The 15,618-nt window shown below is 38.3% G+C and overlaps 1 protein-coding gene across 6 annotated transcripts in view; it reads left to right on the forward strand.

Annotated features, from left to right (window-relative positions):
* Positions 1–15,618, forward strand: part of UBE3D (ubiquitin protein ligase E3D) — an 82,099-nt gene that overhangs the window by 24,649 nt on the left and 41,832 nt on the right. The window contains exon 9 of one of the 6 annotated variants that reach the window (XM_064651117.1): positions 3,370–7,057. The exons of the other annotated variants lie outside the window; for them this stretch is intronic. Coding sequence (XP_064507187.1) covers positions 3,370–3,487 — 118 coding nt within the window. The 3' untranslated portion in view covers positions 3,488–7,057. Of the gene's footprint in view, positions 1–3,369; positions 7,058–15,618 lie in introns of those variants that run through there. 6 annotated transcript variants of the gene reach the window in all.

The following is a 15,618-nucleotide window of genomic DNA, read 5'->3' on the forward strand; positions in this document are numbered from 1 at the left end:
CGTTGTCTTTTCTCCTCGAGAGTGATCCTGCGTGCTTTCTCAAAAGCATCAGCAGCGTTATAGATGGTGTGTCTCCAGACCTCCTGACTGGAGGCCAGAGTAGACCAGTTATGTTGATCAATATGGCCAAGGCTAAGATGTTGTTTCAGGGAGTCCTTGTATCTTCTCTTTGGGGCTCCTCTCTTGCAGCAGCCAGTGGCAAGTTCACCATAAAGCAGGATCTTAGGGAGGTGGTGGTCCTTCATCCTGGAGACGTGCCCTGCCCAGCACAGCTGTGTTCTCAGCAACGTGGCCTCAATACTCGTAACTGCTGCTTGTTCTAGAACAGATGTATTAGTTCTAGAGTAATTCACCTGTCATAAAAACGTCAAACTGTGTCACTGTTTCACTGATTTCACTGATTTTTGTATGTCTGAAATAAAATTTCTTTCCCTAGTGTTTCAGTGACTCTTGCCTATAGAAAACTTATGGGAGCACACAGATCAAGAGTTAATTGACTGAAGGGTGACCAATGTTTCACTGTTTTGTGCTCTCTTTAAGCTGATTTCTGTATATCTAGAATGATTAATGACTGGGTGTGATTGTAAAAGGATGGTGAAGGATCTGGTTTGTTTCAGATAATTTTTTTTTTCTGTTCCCTTCTTGAATTATTTCCTGGTGTCAAGTTAAGAGAACTGACACCACAGAGGGGCTAGGTTGCCTTAAAAGATGTGACTGAGCAGTCAGGCAAAAATTTTTTTAAAAGATGCAGTCTGATGCCAATCAGGGTTTTGGGACGGGAAGGAAAAAAATACTTTTCAGAGTTTCATAGAGATGTAGAAGCTATAAACCTCACAAACTTTGAATGCTTGGGCAACAAACTGCTCTTCAGTACTGGTAACATCTCCCACCTCTTGGAAAAGGTGTATGCAACTTTTAAGTGTAAGATTCAGGAGAAATATCCTGACTTTCCTGTTTATTGAAACTAGACCTGCATGCACAGCATCCTTTTATGGTAGTTACTTAGGAACTTAATTATTGTTGCTAAACACAGGTCTGATATATCTTTCCAGCTCTTCCAAACTGTAATTTTTTTTGTATCTAATCTTTCCAATTATAAATAGTGTTAGAAGTACTAACTGAAGTAGAGGAAAATGCTGGAATAAACTCTTTGTCTACCAAATAAGTTCTGGTATTTTTGCTCAAAAATTTTGCTCATGTTGTCATTCCAGCTGAGATTTTTGCAAAGGCTGCCGTCTTTTGCTCATCTTTTGAAATTTAATGTTGAAGTCCGAGGAGAAAGGATTCTGTCTGGTTTTTTAAAAGGGGATTTGTAATCCCAAATTGCTTAGCATTTGTTAGGAATGGGACCAATAGCCTGCCTTTCTTCTTGTGTAGCGTGAAAGATGCTGATCTGTCACTACACATCTTGCAGGGTACTGCTGTTTTACTCTGCATTAGAAGTGTTAAATGCTATATACATGGGCAATGTAAAAATAAGAAATTTACTCTAAGTGTTATAGTTTAGATACTTCTTACAGTCCAATTTTTTTTTATAAAAAATTGATAAATATGCTATAAAGATCTATCACATTTAATATGCTTTTGAATTAGGATTTGTGATTCTGTAATATGGTAGAACAAAAAATACAATCAGGCTTATATATTTTTTTCCGTATTGTCCATATTTATTTGTGAAACGCTGCAATTCAGGTAAGTACAATTTTGGTAGTTCTCGTGTCTCTTTGGTTCATAGTCCTGTAGTTCAACTCTTTTGGGAATCTTAGGATTGGTAATAAGAGAAATGTCAATTTGGATGGGAAAAATTGTAGATTAAAAGCGGCCAGATTATCTGAAACTAATTTAAAATGTGTAGTCTGAAACAACTGCGTTTTTAGATAGTTTATTCCACTTTTATGCAGTTATAAGAATTGCCACGCTAAGTCAGAGCAGTGTAACATCTAATTCAGTATCCCCCCTCTGCATCCAGGGATGTTCTTCAGATTGGTGTGTGAGCCCCAGCACTTCCTTGTACTCTCAGCTCTGCAGTTGTTGTTTTAAGGATGTTAGAGAGTACAGCTGTGCCAATTTCCTTTGCAATCTATCCATTCATCTTTTGACCATCTGTTTGAATAAATACTTTTTGACCTTACTACTGCTGTCTGCCTCCACACTCTCTTGTAACAGCAAGTTCCAGAAGTTCACTATTGATGTGTAGTACTCTTTTAACCTCTTCTGAACTCATGTCCTCTTAGATCTAGGAGTGGGGATTTAGTGAACAGCAATTCTGCATTCTTACCAGCAAAATGGACATGGGGATCCTAAACTACAGCATGCAGTGATCTTGCTGATTACATTTAGGACTTAGATTTACAGGCCAGTTTGCTGGAAGGAAATGAATGTCACATCTATTCAAGTGTTACTATATATATATATATATTATATTCATTTTGCTTTCCTTGTAGCACTGCTTTTTTGAAAACCAGATAGCCTAACTGTGATAGTGATGATCTGTTGAGGATAATTGTATAATTGTACATCAAACTATAGCAGATTTCCACTTGGAAGCTTACAGTTTGTTTCTCATAGAGTTATAGAGACTGTTGGGTTCACTCATGAACTGTAAGTACTCAACTCTTATAATGCTTTTTAAATTATGGGATTTATTTGAGCAGGCACGAATCAAATAATGAGCCAAGAGTGAAAGAAATAAAGCTTATAAAAGGCTTTTGGACAGATTGCTGACAAGAACTACTTAAATCTCAAAACTTGATTTATTGAATTTGAGGATCTTGGTCTGTTTTAAATTAATTAGCATTTGTTGTTTCCACTGTATTTCTCCATGACAGGCTGTGTAAACTAACGTACTTAGATTAACAAAATTTTACTGCCAATTTTACTGGAAATGTTTTTTAAATCAGTAAGGCTAAAGCAAATTGGGAGTTTATGATTCGAGATCAAGGAAGGCTAATTTGTGAAGCTGGTCAGGATATTTCCATTTGTGGGGGGGGGGAGGGCAACAAGAGGATATTGCTGTTGGTTGTTTATTTTGAGTCTGGTAGCATCAAAACAGAACAAGCAATTCTCCTGTTAGCTGGTCTGAATACTGGCTTTAAGCTATGGAGTAAATAATTTGTATAACTAATAGGCATAATAAATGATACCTATCACAGAATGAATAAGGTTGAAGGAACCACTGGTGGAGTCATGTGGTCCAACCTCCCTGCTCAAGAGGTGTCATCATAGAGCACATTGCACAGATTCGTGTCTAGATGGTTCTTGAATATCTCCAGTGAGGGAGACTCCACAACCTCTGCACTGTGCAGATTGTCACTCATAGATTGCCTCTGCTGTCACCCACACAGTAAAGAAGTTTTTCCTCATGTTCAGGTGGAGCTTTCTGTGCATCAGTTTCTGCCCACTGCCGCTTGTCCTATTGCTTGTACTACTGAGAAGAGCCTGGATCCATCCTCTTGGCATCCTCCCTTCAGATACTTGGAGACATTGATAAAGTCCCCTGTAAATCGTCTCTTCTTGAGGCTGAACAGGCCCCTCTCTCTCAGCCTTTCCTCATAAGAGAGATGCTTCAGTCCCCTCATCATCTTCATGTTGGACCCACTCCAGGAGCTCCCTGTCTCTCTTGTACTGAAGAGTCCAGAGATGGACACAGTACTCAAGATGTGGCCTCACCAGGGCTGAGTAGAGGGGCAGGATCACCTCCCTTGACCTACTGACAATGCTTTTCCTAATGCACCCCAGGATTCCATTGTCCTTCTTGGCCACAAGGACAGAGAGCTGGCTCATGGACAGCTTGCTGTCCACCAGGACCCCCAGGTCCTTCTCTGCACAGCTTCTTCCCAGCAGGGCAGCCCCCCGTACTGGTGCCTGGGTTTATTCCTCCCCAAGTGCAGGACCCTGCATTTGACTTTGTTGAATTTCAAAAGGTTCTTCTCTGCCCATCTCTCCAACCTGTCGAGGTCCCAGCACTCTGGTGTATCAGCCACTCTTCCCAGCTTTGTGTCATCAGCAAACTTGCTGGGATAAAATTGCTGCAGAATTTTAGAACCTCATTCAAGTAATTGCCAAAGGCAGGACTATTAGATCTACTCACAAGTGAGCTGTTGGATTGACCATCCTTGTTTTCCTTCTGTGTATGGTTACGAGTATTAAAGTTCATTTACATTCTTCCCAGAGTGTGTGCATTACTGTAATACCTGTTAAGCCTTCATAGGGTCTTGTTGAGGACTGCAAGCATGTATGTCAACTGGATGTCCATGACTCCAAAGCTGCAGGTGCAGCTTCTCAGCTGGTACTAATGTGCAGTTCCATAGTATCAGTAGCAGAACTACTGATTAGAAGTTGAGTTTTAAGCTAAGCACAATTTTTCTTTCCCCTGTAGACACTGACTTTTCTGAACCCTCCAAAACCGTTTTATTTCAGTATGGATGTGTTGTTGAGGTAGTTGCACTGTTGTATGAACTTGTTTTTCCTTGTTGACTGACTTCCCAGCTGTGTCTCTCTGAAAGCAATATGGTTGAACAAGATATCCTATTTCTTCATTTTTGTCCAAAGTTGATATCTTAGGATGGAAACAATTGTATGGCCCACAGAGAACACTGATGAAGCATTTCTTAGGTACTTTTTACACTGAATTTTTTTCCAGGTTCAAAACTTCCTCCAGAAGTTGGTGGGTATTTTTTAAAGAATCCAGCATAGTTTTGGCCAAATAGAATTAATGCTGGTAATGCAAAGAATCATCTTCTAGAAAAGGCAATTAAAAGGTCTCTAAGAGAAGTCATCAGATATTTAATGATTTAGCATATTTTGAATCTAATATCATTACCAAATATGAGCCTTACTAAAAAATTTGTCAATATTCTCTGCTTCTTGTTTTCAGCTTTATGAGTTTTACTGCTGCAAACTACTGTTCAGCTGATGCAGAAATGGCTGCATGTCATTAATGTTATTAAGGCCTCTAATTTTTAAGCATATCAACTCTTGTCTAGGTTGAGTTATGTTATTGAATACTGTATTTTGGTTTCTGAAACTGATGAAACTCTCACTGGGTGTTGCAAGAAGAAATCAGTAACTGATAAGCTGTTATTTGCCCTCCAACATAGCGATTCTGCAGACACTTATAGATAGCACCTCTGCATCTCTCCTTTACACAAGGGACCATTTAATTTAACACAGGTGAATTTCTTGTTTCATCAGCTATGTGTGATGCAAATCTAACTCAGCAAATTTTTTCAAGAATATAGTGTAGTAGTGGGTACTAGATAACTGTAATGTTCATTGATTACTTTCAGTAGAAATTTGAAAGAACATACACCTCTATAGTTTATCATGAAAAAGTTTATCACGAAAAAGCTTAGACTGGACCTTCAAAACTTCCTAACATCAGAGCAGTGAGATTCCTGCAGAGCCTTCTAGTAGGAATAATGGTGTCAAGAAACAGAATTGCTTTTAAGGTGAAGCACGCTAAAGCTGGGAGAAAGGAATGCTTCAGCACAATGCCTGTTCTTGCAAGGAGGTGAGCCTTTGGGCTGGGAGATGCCTTCTAGTTTTGTTTTCCAGCTCTGTCACTGACCTGCCAGAAGACTTTAAAGTTCACCTTCACCATATCTCTCTTGCTCTCTGGAAGCTCTTAGGACTGACATCTTTGCATATAAAACCTCACTGGTACCACGGTCTTGGTTGGACTGTTATTCAACAATTTATCAATTATCAAGTGTGGTGTTATTTTTTTACCTATGGTGTGTTCTCCTACATCTGAAGTCCATTCTAATTAACTTATATGGAAAAGATTTATAGTACTTTATCTGCAGGTGTCTTACTTTCAGCTGTTGCATCTCCACTTTGAATAAGGTCATCTACTCAAAGGCTTCTCTTCTCATTGAGCTGGTGTCTGTGACTCAGTCTTTCCATTCCTACTTTACTTCTTTTCATCAAAGCTGTGTAGTAGTCTGTCTGTAACATCAACTCCTGCATCAGCATTGACTTGGTTTAAACCTAGATTTAGTCTTCCTTCTAAATCCCCTTTCTCTTCCTTTTTCTTCTGCTCTTGCTTGTGTCCAGAACTCAGCTGCCAGGTTGTATGTCTCCCTTTCCTGTTTCTCACACTTCTAAGCTCAGACTAGCTTTCCCTTTTTCTTGATCCATAAAATTTTAAGAAAGCTCATAAAATTAAATTAAAGAGCCAAAATAATCTGCTTTCACTGATCGGCCTTTGTCTAGGTATGTGTGTGTGTGCAGTGCAGCCCCAACAGTGCTGTCTCAGAAGGGTGGCGTGTGGCTTGTGTAATTCCTCAGCTCTGCTTCGTGTCTGCGGTAGGACAGCAGGACAGCTCTGCAGAAGTTCTGCATAGGGCTTCATCAGCATCAGTGTGGATCATACAGGCACTCTTAAATCTCTGCCATAACAGAAGCAGAAAGCTTCAGAATAGTTGAAAGGGGAAACTTGGGAATTAGCTCTGAGGAGAGGACGTGTTAAAACTGGGGACAGTTTTGTGAAGGGTGGAGCGGTTATTTATGGAAGGGTATTTCCCTGCACAGAGGACGACTGACAGACATGTGAGGACATAGTGGCAGGGGATAGGGAAAAGGGGCTAGTGGAAAGTTCATCTTTCCAGACTGACAATCAGTCTGCTGTGAGTTTCCGAAGTGAGCTGTGGGATGTAGTAAAATCTGTAAAAAATGTTTCTGTAGCAGTTTATGATTTTGAATTAATTTGAATTTTATTTTTAGGAGAGGAAGCTGTGTTCGTGGCTGCTGGTTTCATTTATTTGGGATTTAATTGCTCGTTAAATTTGACTTATAGCCACATCAGATACTTTAACGTCAATGTTGTGTTAATACCTGCATAGAGTGAGCTTCTGTACAATTTTTGCCAGAGGTACAATTTTTTATGAAAGGGAAAATGATGATAAAAATAAACTCTTCCATTAAAATTGTGGTTTCAATGTGAAAGAGAAAATATGATGTGAAATTCTAACTTTAGTCATTTTGTTTGGCAAAGGTTTGGATTAAATGAGTAGAAATAATAAATTTTGCTGTCAGCGAATTCAGGATCAACCAATTCTGTGATTTGTGGTGTTCCTTACTTTACTGTGGGTAATTGCATCTGAAATACCGAATTTCCTTCTCTTCTGAAGTTGGAACATTAGGGAAAAAAACCTTAAAGCAGCAAGCTGAGAGATTTTTTAACAGTGATTACAGCATTTTTTTTTGTACAGCAGGATAACTTCTCCCTTTGGATTCAGACATAATGTTCTGGAGTGCCTGGTATTTGTGAATACTTCCATATGGAATATCAACAGCAGTGTGAAAAAGATATAATTTTACCCAAAGGTTTAAAAATCAGAGGCCAGAAAACATTTTCATCTTTATATTGTTCTGAATATCCATTTCAACTTCAGAAATGGCCCCCTGCTTAGTATAATAGGACTTAAAAAGGAAATTAAAGTTTATGGAGCATGTGCATCTTCATGTGGCACAGCTGATAGGAATAACCTCCATGAGAACATCCAGGGAAGTGACTAGGAAACCAGAGGCTTTAGGTACAGAGTAACAGCAGTGCTGTCCCATCACCCATCATACAGACCATTGGTTCTTTCAACTTTGATTTCATTTGATTTTTTTCTTAAATTTTTCTCTGCCACTTACCTGGTTTATTATGCTGATGAAATAAGTGTTATTGTTTGTTGCTAGTCTATGGCTCTGAAGGCACACCCGTTTCAATACTGTTGGGACCCTGTTAGGACAAGGTAGCAAAGACACCATCCCCTCTGGTACCAGGTGCTGGTGTTGAGGCTGCTGGTTGGTGTGACAGTGGTAGTGAGGAGCAGTGGGAGGTGGGCGGTTGGAGAGACCTGGTGGGAAGGTACTGGCATCTAACATGAGTACAGTTCACATAATTTGCCTGCAAGTTTCAGCAGACAGCTCTGTCCTAATAAGTGGTAGCTAGGCTATGAGCTCTGTAGGCTCATATTATGGGCTATATTTTCTGCGTAGGGCCTAATGCCCTTAGGTTGTGGTTGGAACCTTTACTGATGATTGTGGTGTGACCACTAGTAGCAAGGCAAGGGGATACCACATTGCTTACTGGGTTTGCTGCTTACCACCTCTCTGCTGCTCCCCCTGCAATGCCTAGATGAGAAACTTAGATTGTCTCATGGAAGCTAACTCTGCTTTTTGGTCATGGCCTTAGGTGAGGTTACTGCACCAACCGTCTGCTTTTGCATCACAGGCATGTGAGCCACTTTATAGTCAACTCCTCAACTGCTACAGTTTAGAGCATATGGTTGAAGGTAAATTGTTGCCAATTTTGGACTGCTTAAAGACACTGCACTATGAACCATGACAGTTTAGGAAATGAGGGATGAGCAGTTCAGATATCCAGGCAGGGTTAACAGCTGAGACCAGTAGCTTCATCAGTTATCTCATCATTGCTCATCCATCAGGTCACTGAGTACCTAAAACTGAGTGATGCAAATACCTCCCAGTGCACAGAAACAGCAGATCACACCAGCTTTGCAGCATTTAAGCATTGGCTCTGAATATCTTCTGTTTTCACCTGTAACTACTAATTTTTTTAAAAAATTAATCATTACTTTATAAATCTATGTTGATTTATCATAATTATATTTATAAATCCATTTCTAATGGCTAGGTGCAAGGATTTCAACAGTCTCTTCCCTAAAGCCACGTTAGTCAGTATAAGCTCAGACTGATGTGTAGACAATTTTTTTTCTCCAAATTCACAAGGAAGTGTAAAGAAGTTATGATATTGCTTTAGCAAGGCCCACTGGGATTTGGGATTATTTATCTAAGCCTTTGTTGAAGACAAAAACTGTTCTATGTTTAGCTATACAGAGCACAGCTGCTCATCAGACAGTCCAGGGCACTTTAAAAACAAAGAGAATTTGTTGAAATAAAGGAGAAAAGTATAAAGGATCTTCCCTCTGAATTCTTTTACTGCAAAGCCACAGTTACTATGAGCTACTAATGTAAAAAGGAAAATAGAGTGACAGCACCTCTTGAATTTTAAGGCCATTTCACTATACTAGGAGCCAACAGTGGAAAACTTTTAACATTGTTAGACGAAAACTACTTGCAACACTGGAGAAAAGGCAGAAGATGGAAAAGGTATGCCTCATTCCCTAGCAGGAGGATTAATAATCCTCTACAATTAATCTGATTTCTTAGCCTCATTCTTCAGCACCCAAATCTCTGTTCTTTCTTGGAGAGGTAATTTTTACTCATGTATGCCACTGTTGGGGCCTCAGTTTAGCAGTCCCCTGCTTCTTTCTCCTAGGAAGCTCTGGAAGGAGAATTAAGTGGAATGTATTTCATGAGATACTTTATGTTCAACTCCCTCCTGTTTTCTTTCAGTAATTAGGAAATGAAGCTGTCTCCACAGGCTTGAAAATGAAAAATCTAATGTAAAATTAGACCATTTAATTAAATTATAAAAATTGAACCTAATATTTTTAGGGAAGATGTTTTACAAGAGGCCACAGTGTGGTTGGTAGAAAGTTTTAAGTTCCACACTTTCAAAGCACCAGAGTTGCTTTAGATGTTTTCACTCCTTTTGTAAATCTGAGCAATCTGTGTGTCCAGAAACTTAAACACATTTTTTGTCTCTCTCTCTCAAGAAATTAGGCATTCTGCTTTTGTGAGAGTTATACATTGATAAATACCTTCACTATTTCATTCAGCCTTCCTTTGGATAAATTTCTGCCATTTTAATTTTCAGTGTTTGTTGTTTCGGATTAAGCTTTGATTCTTTTTACCAAACCAGTAAGAGTGCACTCCTCTGCCAGGAATTCAGAGTTAGTAAGAGATTTCTGTTCTGTAGATCATTCAGAGACACCACTGGAGTGTCAGACATGATGTTGTAATCTCATTAAACTGAGTTCACTGCTTCTGTAGACATGGCCACATCCTGTTGTACAGGGTATTCTGTCCTCAGCGTTAAATTTCCACATAACACAACAAAAATTTGCAACGCTGCATATTTGCTGTAATGCCTAAAGGGTATAAGTTACTCTAGTAAGGATAAATTTTATGTTGTTAGTGTCAGAAACCTTATTTGAAACTAGGAAAGTATACTTCCTCTTCTTTGCAAAGGTCCCCATTTATCAAGGCTTTCTGATAACTGGGTCTGAAAAGCTGTTCAGTGAGGTTCCTCTGAAATAATTTACATTGGCTGGCAATCCAAAAAGGGCAGTCTGCAGGTAAGTGAACTGCATGTCTCAGAAAACCTTGAAGAAAAAATGCAAGCCTGAATGTAGCTGGGGCTGGTATTACCTTTTTTACAAGCAGTGACACTGAATATTGTGTGAAAGGCTGCAGACATAGATGTTTTGGGTTACCGATTAAGCTACAGATGCTGATCTTCAAGAAGCATGTGCATGTATTTTTACACTGTGTAGATACAACAAGAATATGTAATCTCTCTTATGCCCCAGATAATAATGAGGTTTTATTTCAATAAATGATGGGAACATTGTCTTGGAATGTCATTGTATTCACCTTGCTTAATGTAAAAGGATTTAATCTGGATACAAATTCTACTTTTATGGATGCAGAATTGGTAAAATAATCTTTAAATCTGATTAAACACCAAACAGTTATCTTTCATCTCTTGAATTGTTTTGCTGGTTTGGGATTTTTTTTTGTTTTTTTTCAGCAGCATCTGTGAGATTTGAGATTTTGTCAGTAATGGGTATTGAAATTGAGCATACATGACCCAGTTTCTGCTAATCTGTAGATATTTCAGTCAGATGTATGAATTTGGAAATCATCTGGTAGCTGTTTTGGTCAAGCAAACTAGGTATTTTTGGACCAACTCCAGTAATGTCTCGGTGAGCAAAGGAGGACTTCAAACAGATGAAACTGGAAAACAAGTCAATCACAGATGAAATTAGGAGCTGCAATAGCTTCAAATAATTCTTATCCTTGTGTTTGTGATGGTTATAATTATTATAGGAGGTCAAGAATGGCATGTACAGTCATTTTTAATCTTGGACAATCTGTACTAGTTTCTTTTGAAATAGTTATACTAATAAAATTCCTTGCTAAGGTGGTGGAAGGAATTGTTTCATTGCCCCTATTTTCATTAGGAGAATTTCTACTTCTCTTTGAAAACTAAGTTATCTTTACTCTCTCCAGCTTTGAGCTTTTTTTATGCATTTGCTCTTTGAATAATTTGCTCAACTGAGAGTTGATTGGGTGAACTGAAGTGAATTAAATGCCATTTCAAATGGCATTGGTCTTCTCTTTCTTAAGCATCTGACCCTCAACAGGTCTGAGCATACTGCTTGTGAGATTTTTGGAACCTTTTGTACTGAACTAGTTAAAAAAATTAATTTTTGTATTTGATCTGCCTTGCCATTGTTTTGAATGATGGATTTGGACTTTTTGGTTGACTCTTTATCAACCTTTCACATTTTACATAGTGCAAAATAATTCTCAGATATTGAGCATAGCGCTTGTACACAGGAAATCTTTCTGTGAAGTAAAGGGCCCTTGTATTTGTGATAGGATACTTGACACCATGTGTTTTATTTTCGCCAATATAACACCTCATTTTGATGAATTTTAAATAAAGGTTATAGTTTCATGGAGAGGTGTAAAGGCACATCAGGAGAGTAGTGTTATTGATAGCATCTGGGTGTTCAACATAAAGACATGCCAGTATTTTTTGGCAAAGACGTTTATGTCTTCCCCCTGAGTCTTCCTCCTGTATAATGATTGGAGTTTTCAATCTGTGAAAGGGGAAAGAGGCAGGGAAGTGTCTGTAAAATCATTCCTGTATGAGAGTTTAGTGGAAGTTTAGCCCAGGAGAGAGCAGAGATATTTTGTGTTTTCTCTTGGCCTTTTGCCTAGTGTCATGATGGCTGGGGTGGCTGAGAGACAGTCAGTTGTCTCAGCCTTCAGCTGGGAAGGTGGGCTGCGTACAGGAGATGCTGGATAGGGTGCAGACAAGGAGGAGGCACCCTGCTTTTATGACACACCACTAGAGTCCCTTGATAAGATTTTGTAAGCTCTTGAGGTTAGTTTATGAAAAAAATCACTGAGGCAAATATGTTTTATTTCTCTGGGAAAATGAAGTGTTTAGGACAGTACTTGGACTTGGTGGTGTTAGGTTAACAGTTGGACTCTATGATCTTAGGGATCTTTTCCAACCTAAATGATTCTATGATGTTATACTTTATGTCTGCCTTGCCGGTTACCCTCATACTCCTTCTCCTGCCCCGACTTTTAAATGTGTTTGTTTTATTTGGACAATTTGGGAGATAAATGTTTTGAATGATTCTTTTCCCTGCAATGTCTGTAAAACAAGTGTCTATATAGAGGAAACGTCCTTTGTAATGGCCCTGCTGAGGAAAAACTGTAGGTTGAAAATGACAGTTACAAGAAGAGTCTACTGGGAAATGCAGGTCTAATAGACATCACTTAGTCCCATGAGCAGGCTTCCTTAAAACTGAATGAGTCTTTCAAAGGTGAGCTGTCTGGAATTACTTTGCATTTACTGCAGGGTAACCATATTGATGTCAGCAGTTGCCATGAAGGAGCTTTTACATAGTATTTTGTTTTACTACAGCCCTACCGTGCACTTCTACCCTTCAGGAAATGTGCATTAATAGAAGAGGCATACTCCCATTTGCCAGGGCAGTGGCCCTTACTTTTCTGTATACCTCATGTGTTGAAAGGTTAAAAAAAAAAAATCAAAAAAAGAGATATAACCTTAGAATTGGAGTACTTGATTCATACATGCTGGGAAGGAGGCTTTTTAGGTTGATGATGTTGCTGCTCACATTTGGTATTCCCTGCAAGTAAGATGGCACCAGTCAGGTTGTTAGCATAGGTCAATAGCACACTGTTCTGTGTCCTCTGTGTCCATCGCAAGCACAGTAGTCTACAGTTATTGCCATACACTAGGGAAATTATGAGCCACCTGTTCTAATTTAGACCAAGATGTATCCAGAAAAGAATCAAGAGGTGGTTAAGGTGAAGAAAAGTATTTTAAGGACATACAAAGCTATCCCTTTGTTCTGAGCTGTAGGCATATTCAAGAAAACTGCAGTCTAGAGTCATAGGACAACTGTTGCTAATCCAGATGGTGATGACCAGCAGCACTGCCATCCTCCACTATGGATCAGCAGTGATCTGGCTACAACAGTCTGATCTTTATTGTTTTCAGAGAAGTTATTTTAATTCTTTCCACCTGGGATGCAGTAAGACATGAAGAAAATGCAGCTTAAAGCCTTAACACAACCATTAAAGTGAAGAAGCATATTCTAAAGCATCGGCCATGAAGTTTTTATGAGAGCAATTTGCTTCTCCATTTAGTGGGACCATGTTGCTCTGCTGCTGAGAAGTCAGCAATTAGTACTTTGGAGCTGCTTCAGCAGTTCTGCATAGTGTGGATGCATAGTGTAGAGCAGTCACAGCAGACTTTAGACGATGCCCAACAAGAGCTAAACTCCTGTGCTTTTCTTGGTTTTTTAGGAGAACTTCTAAATTAACATGTGGATTCTACTGTTGCAGCCAGCTAGGCAAAAGTTAGTAGGAATTTTTAAAAAGTAGTTTCAAGAAAATATATTGTGAGTCAGTTGAATTCTGTCTGCCATGTTTTCTTCCTATTATGTCTAGATATGTTTGACATCACGAGCCCAGCAGGAGCAGTTTTCTCCATGAGCTTGTATCCCTCAGTCAGGTGCTCTAAAGCAGAACTTTATTTTAATTGATGAAAATTTGCTGCAGTTTTCTGCTTTTACATCTTTAGCTTTTGCAATAAACTCTTGATCTTGTAGATGAATGGAGAAAGAATGTCTCTCTCCATAGGCAGTTATTGCTGTGGGTTGGCTCTGTGAATAGAACTGCTGCTGCTGTACATTTATGGACTGTGGTTTTGCAGGTAGGACTTATCCTGGGACATAGCGCAGGCTTGCGATTTTATATCCAAGGTCAGTTCCCAAAAAATTAAAATCACATTTTCTCTTCATTCTTTGATCAGCTTATTTTTGCTTCCGTGGTGCTGAAACTAAATAAAGATGATAATGTCTTAGTTATACTCATTGACCATCTGTGCATGCTTTGAGTACTGTTGTGAATTTTAAATTTAGTACATTTGCAATGTTCATGATCCCACGCATCTAGGTGCCCCATTGAACATAAGTCTGCTTTAGACATTCTTGCTTGATTTAGGTTTTCATACATTCATTTTAGATACTATGAATCTTCAACCTAAAGGTTGCAGAATAGATGAACACCTGCTAATCCTTCTGTGATGTTTAAGCTTTATTTCAGTGATTCTTGCAGCTGAAATTCCGTTTTGTCTTCAGCAGAAACAGTACAGTTGGTGCTGTTTTGCAATGTAATGAAAATATTTTATAGGTGATAGAGTTTATGACTTAAAAGTAATGCTTTTGAAATTGCATAGCAGTCATCCCGGAGGAGGGAAGGCAATGTAAAAAAGCTGTTGGTGAACACCCAAAAATCTTTAGACTGGAGAAGTATGTTGAGCATTACTTTGAAATTACGTACTCCAAGGCAAAGTTACTCCTGGACAGGATTAAAATCTCAAGATTTATTGCCATGTAAAAAGTTGCAGGATTTTGAGATAGCTTTTCTGTGCTTCAGAGGAATAATCTACTTGTAAACGCCTAGTCTGTCTTGACACAATATACTAATGCAGTTCTTTGGTCTTCTGGTTTTGCCCTTTACCACTTTAAGAAAAAAAGAATTGAATTCTGTGGGCTATTCAGAGGCTTTATTTGTGCTAACAACATTTTTTAATAACTGTACCAAAACCAATGCAATTATGTTTAAGTTAATATAGGGCAGTTGGATCTAATAAAAATGTTGGTTGGTGTGAAACAAAAGAAAAATAATTTGTGCTGTGCTTTGCGGATTGAGATAGGCAGCTTTTACTACTCTAACTTCCCTTAAATAGCTTAAAATGATCAAAGCATGTCAAGAAGTTGTAAAATAATTTAAAATACATTAATAAAATTAATGTTGATGAGATTCATATGCAGTCGTTTCATGGAAACAAAATAATTTTATCCATTGCCTTTTAATGTACCTTTTAGCATGAGTTATTTAATCTATGCTATGTACTGGAGTTAGACATGAGAAAAGTGCATGTGGAATATCGATTTTAAATCATAAAAGCATTCATCAGAGAAAATGGAATGATTGTACTTAAAAGGCACTTTGAAATATCACAAGACCATTTGATATTTCTTATGTCAGCCCTTCTGAAAAATATTATGGCACTAGTACTCTGGTGAGGTTAAATTTTAATTTTCATTATAAGACTTTCTTATTAGTAATAAATAACATGGCCTTTTCAGATGGTGACACATTGAAAGTTCAAGAAGGACATATTTTGTAGGATGAGGTATTTTAAACCATCTAAATTGTTCTAGCTGAATTCTTTTTGACCAGACTCTAGAATACATTGTTTTTCCGTTCAAAATATGCATTGCTAAGAAAAAAGATAGAATACTATCAATAATGACCGTGTGCTTGTGTATACAACTGTTGGATCTGTTCATATTAATGTATAGCAATATGCAAAATTGTATATTAATATGATAAATGTATATATAACTAATATAATTA

This window comes from Pseudopipra pipra, chromosome 3 (genome assembly GCF_036250125.1).
Source record: "Pseudopipra pipra isolate bDixPip1 chromosome 3, bDixPip1.hap1, whole genome shotgun sequence".
Lineage (NCBI taxonomy): Eukaryota > Metazoa > Chordata > Aves > Passeriformes > Pipridae > Pseudopipra > Pseudopipra pipra.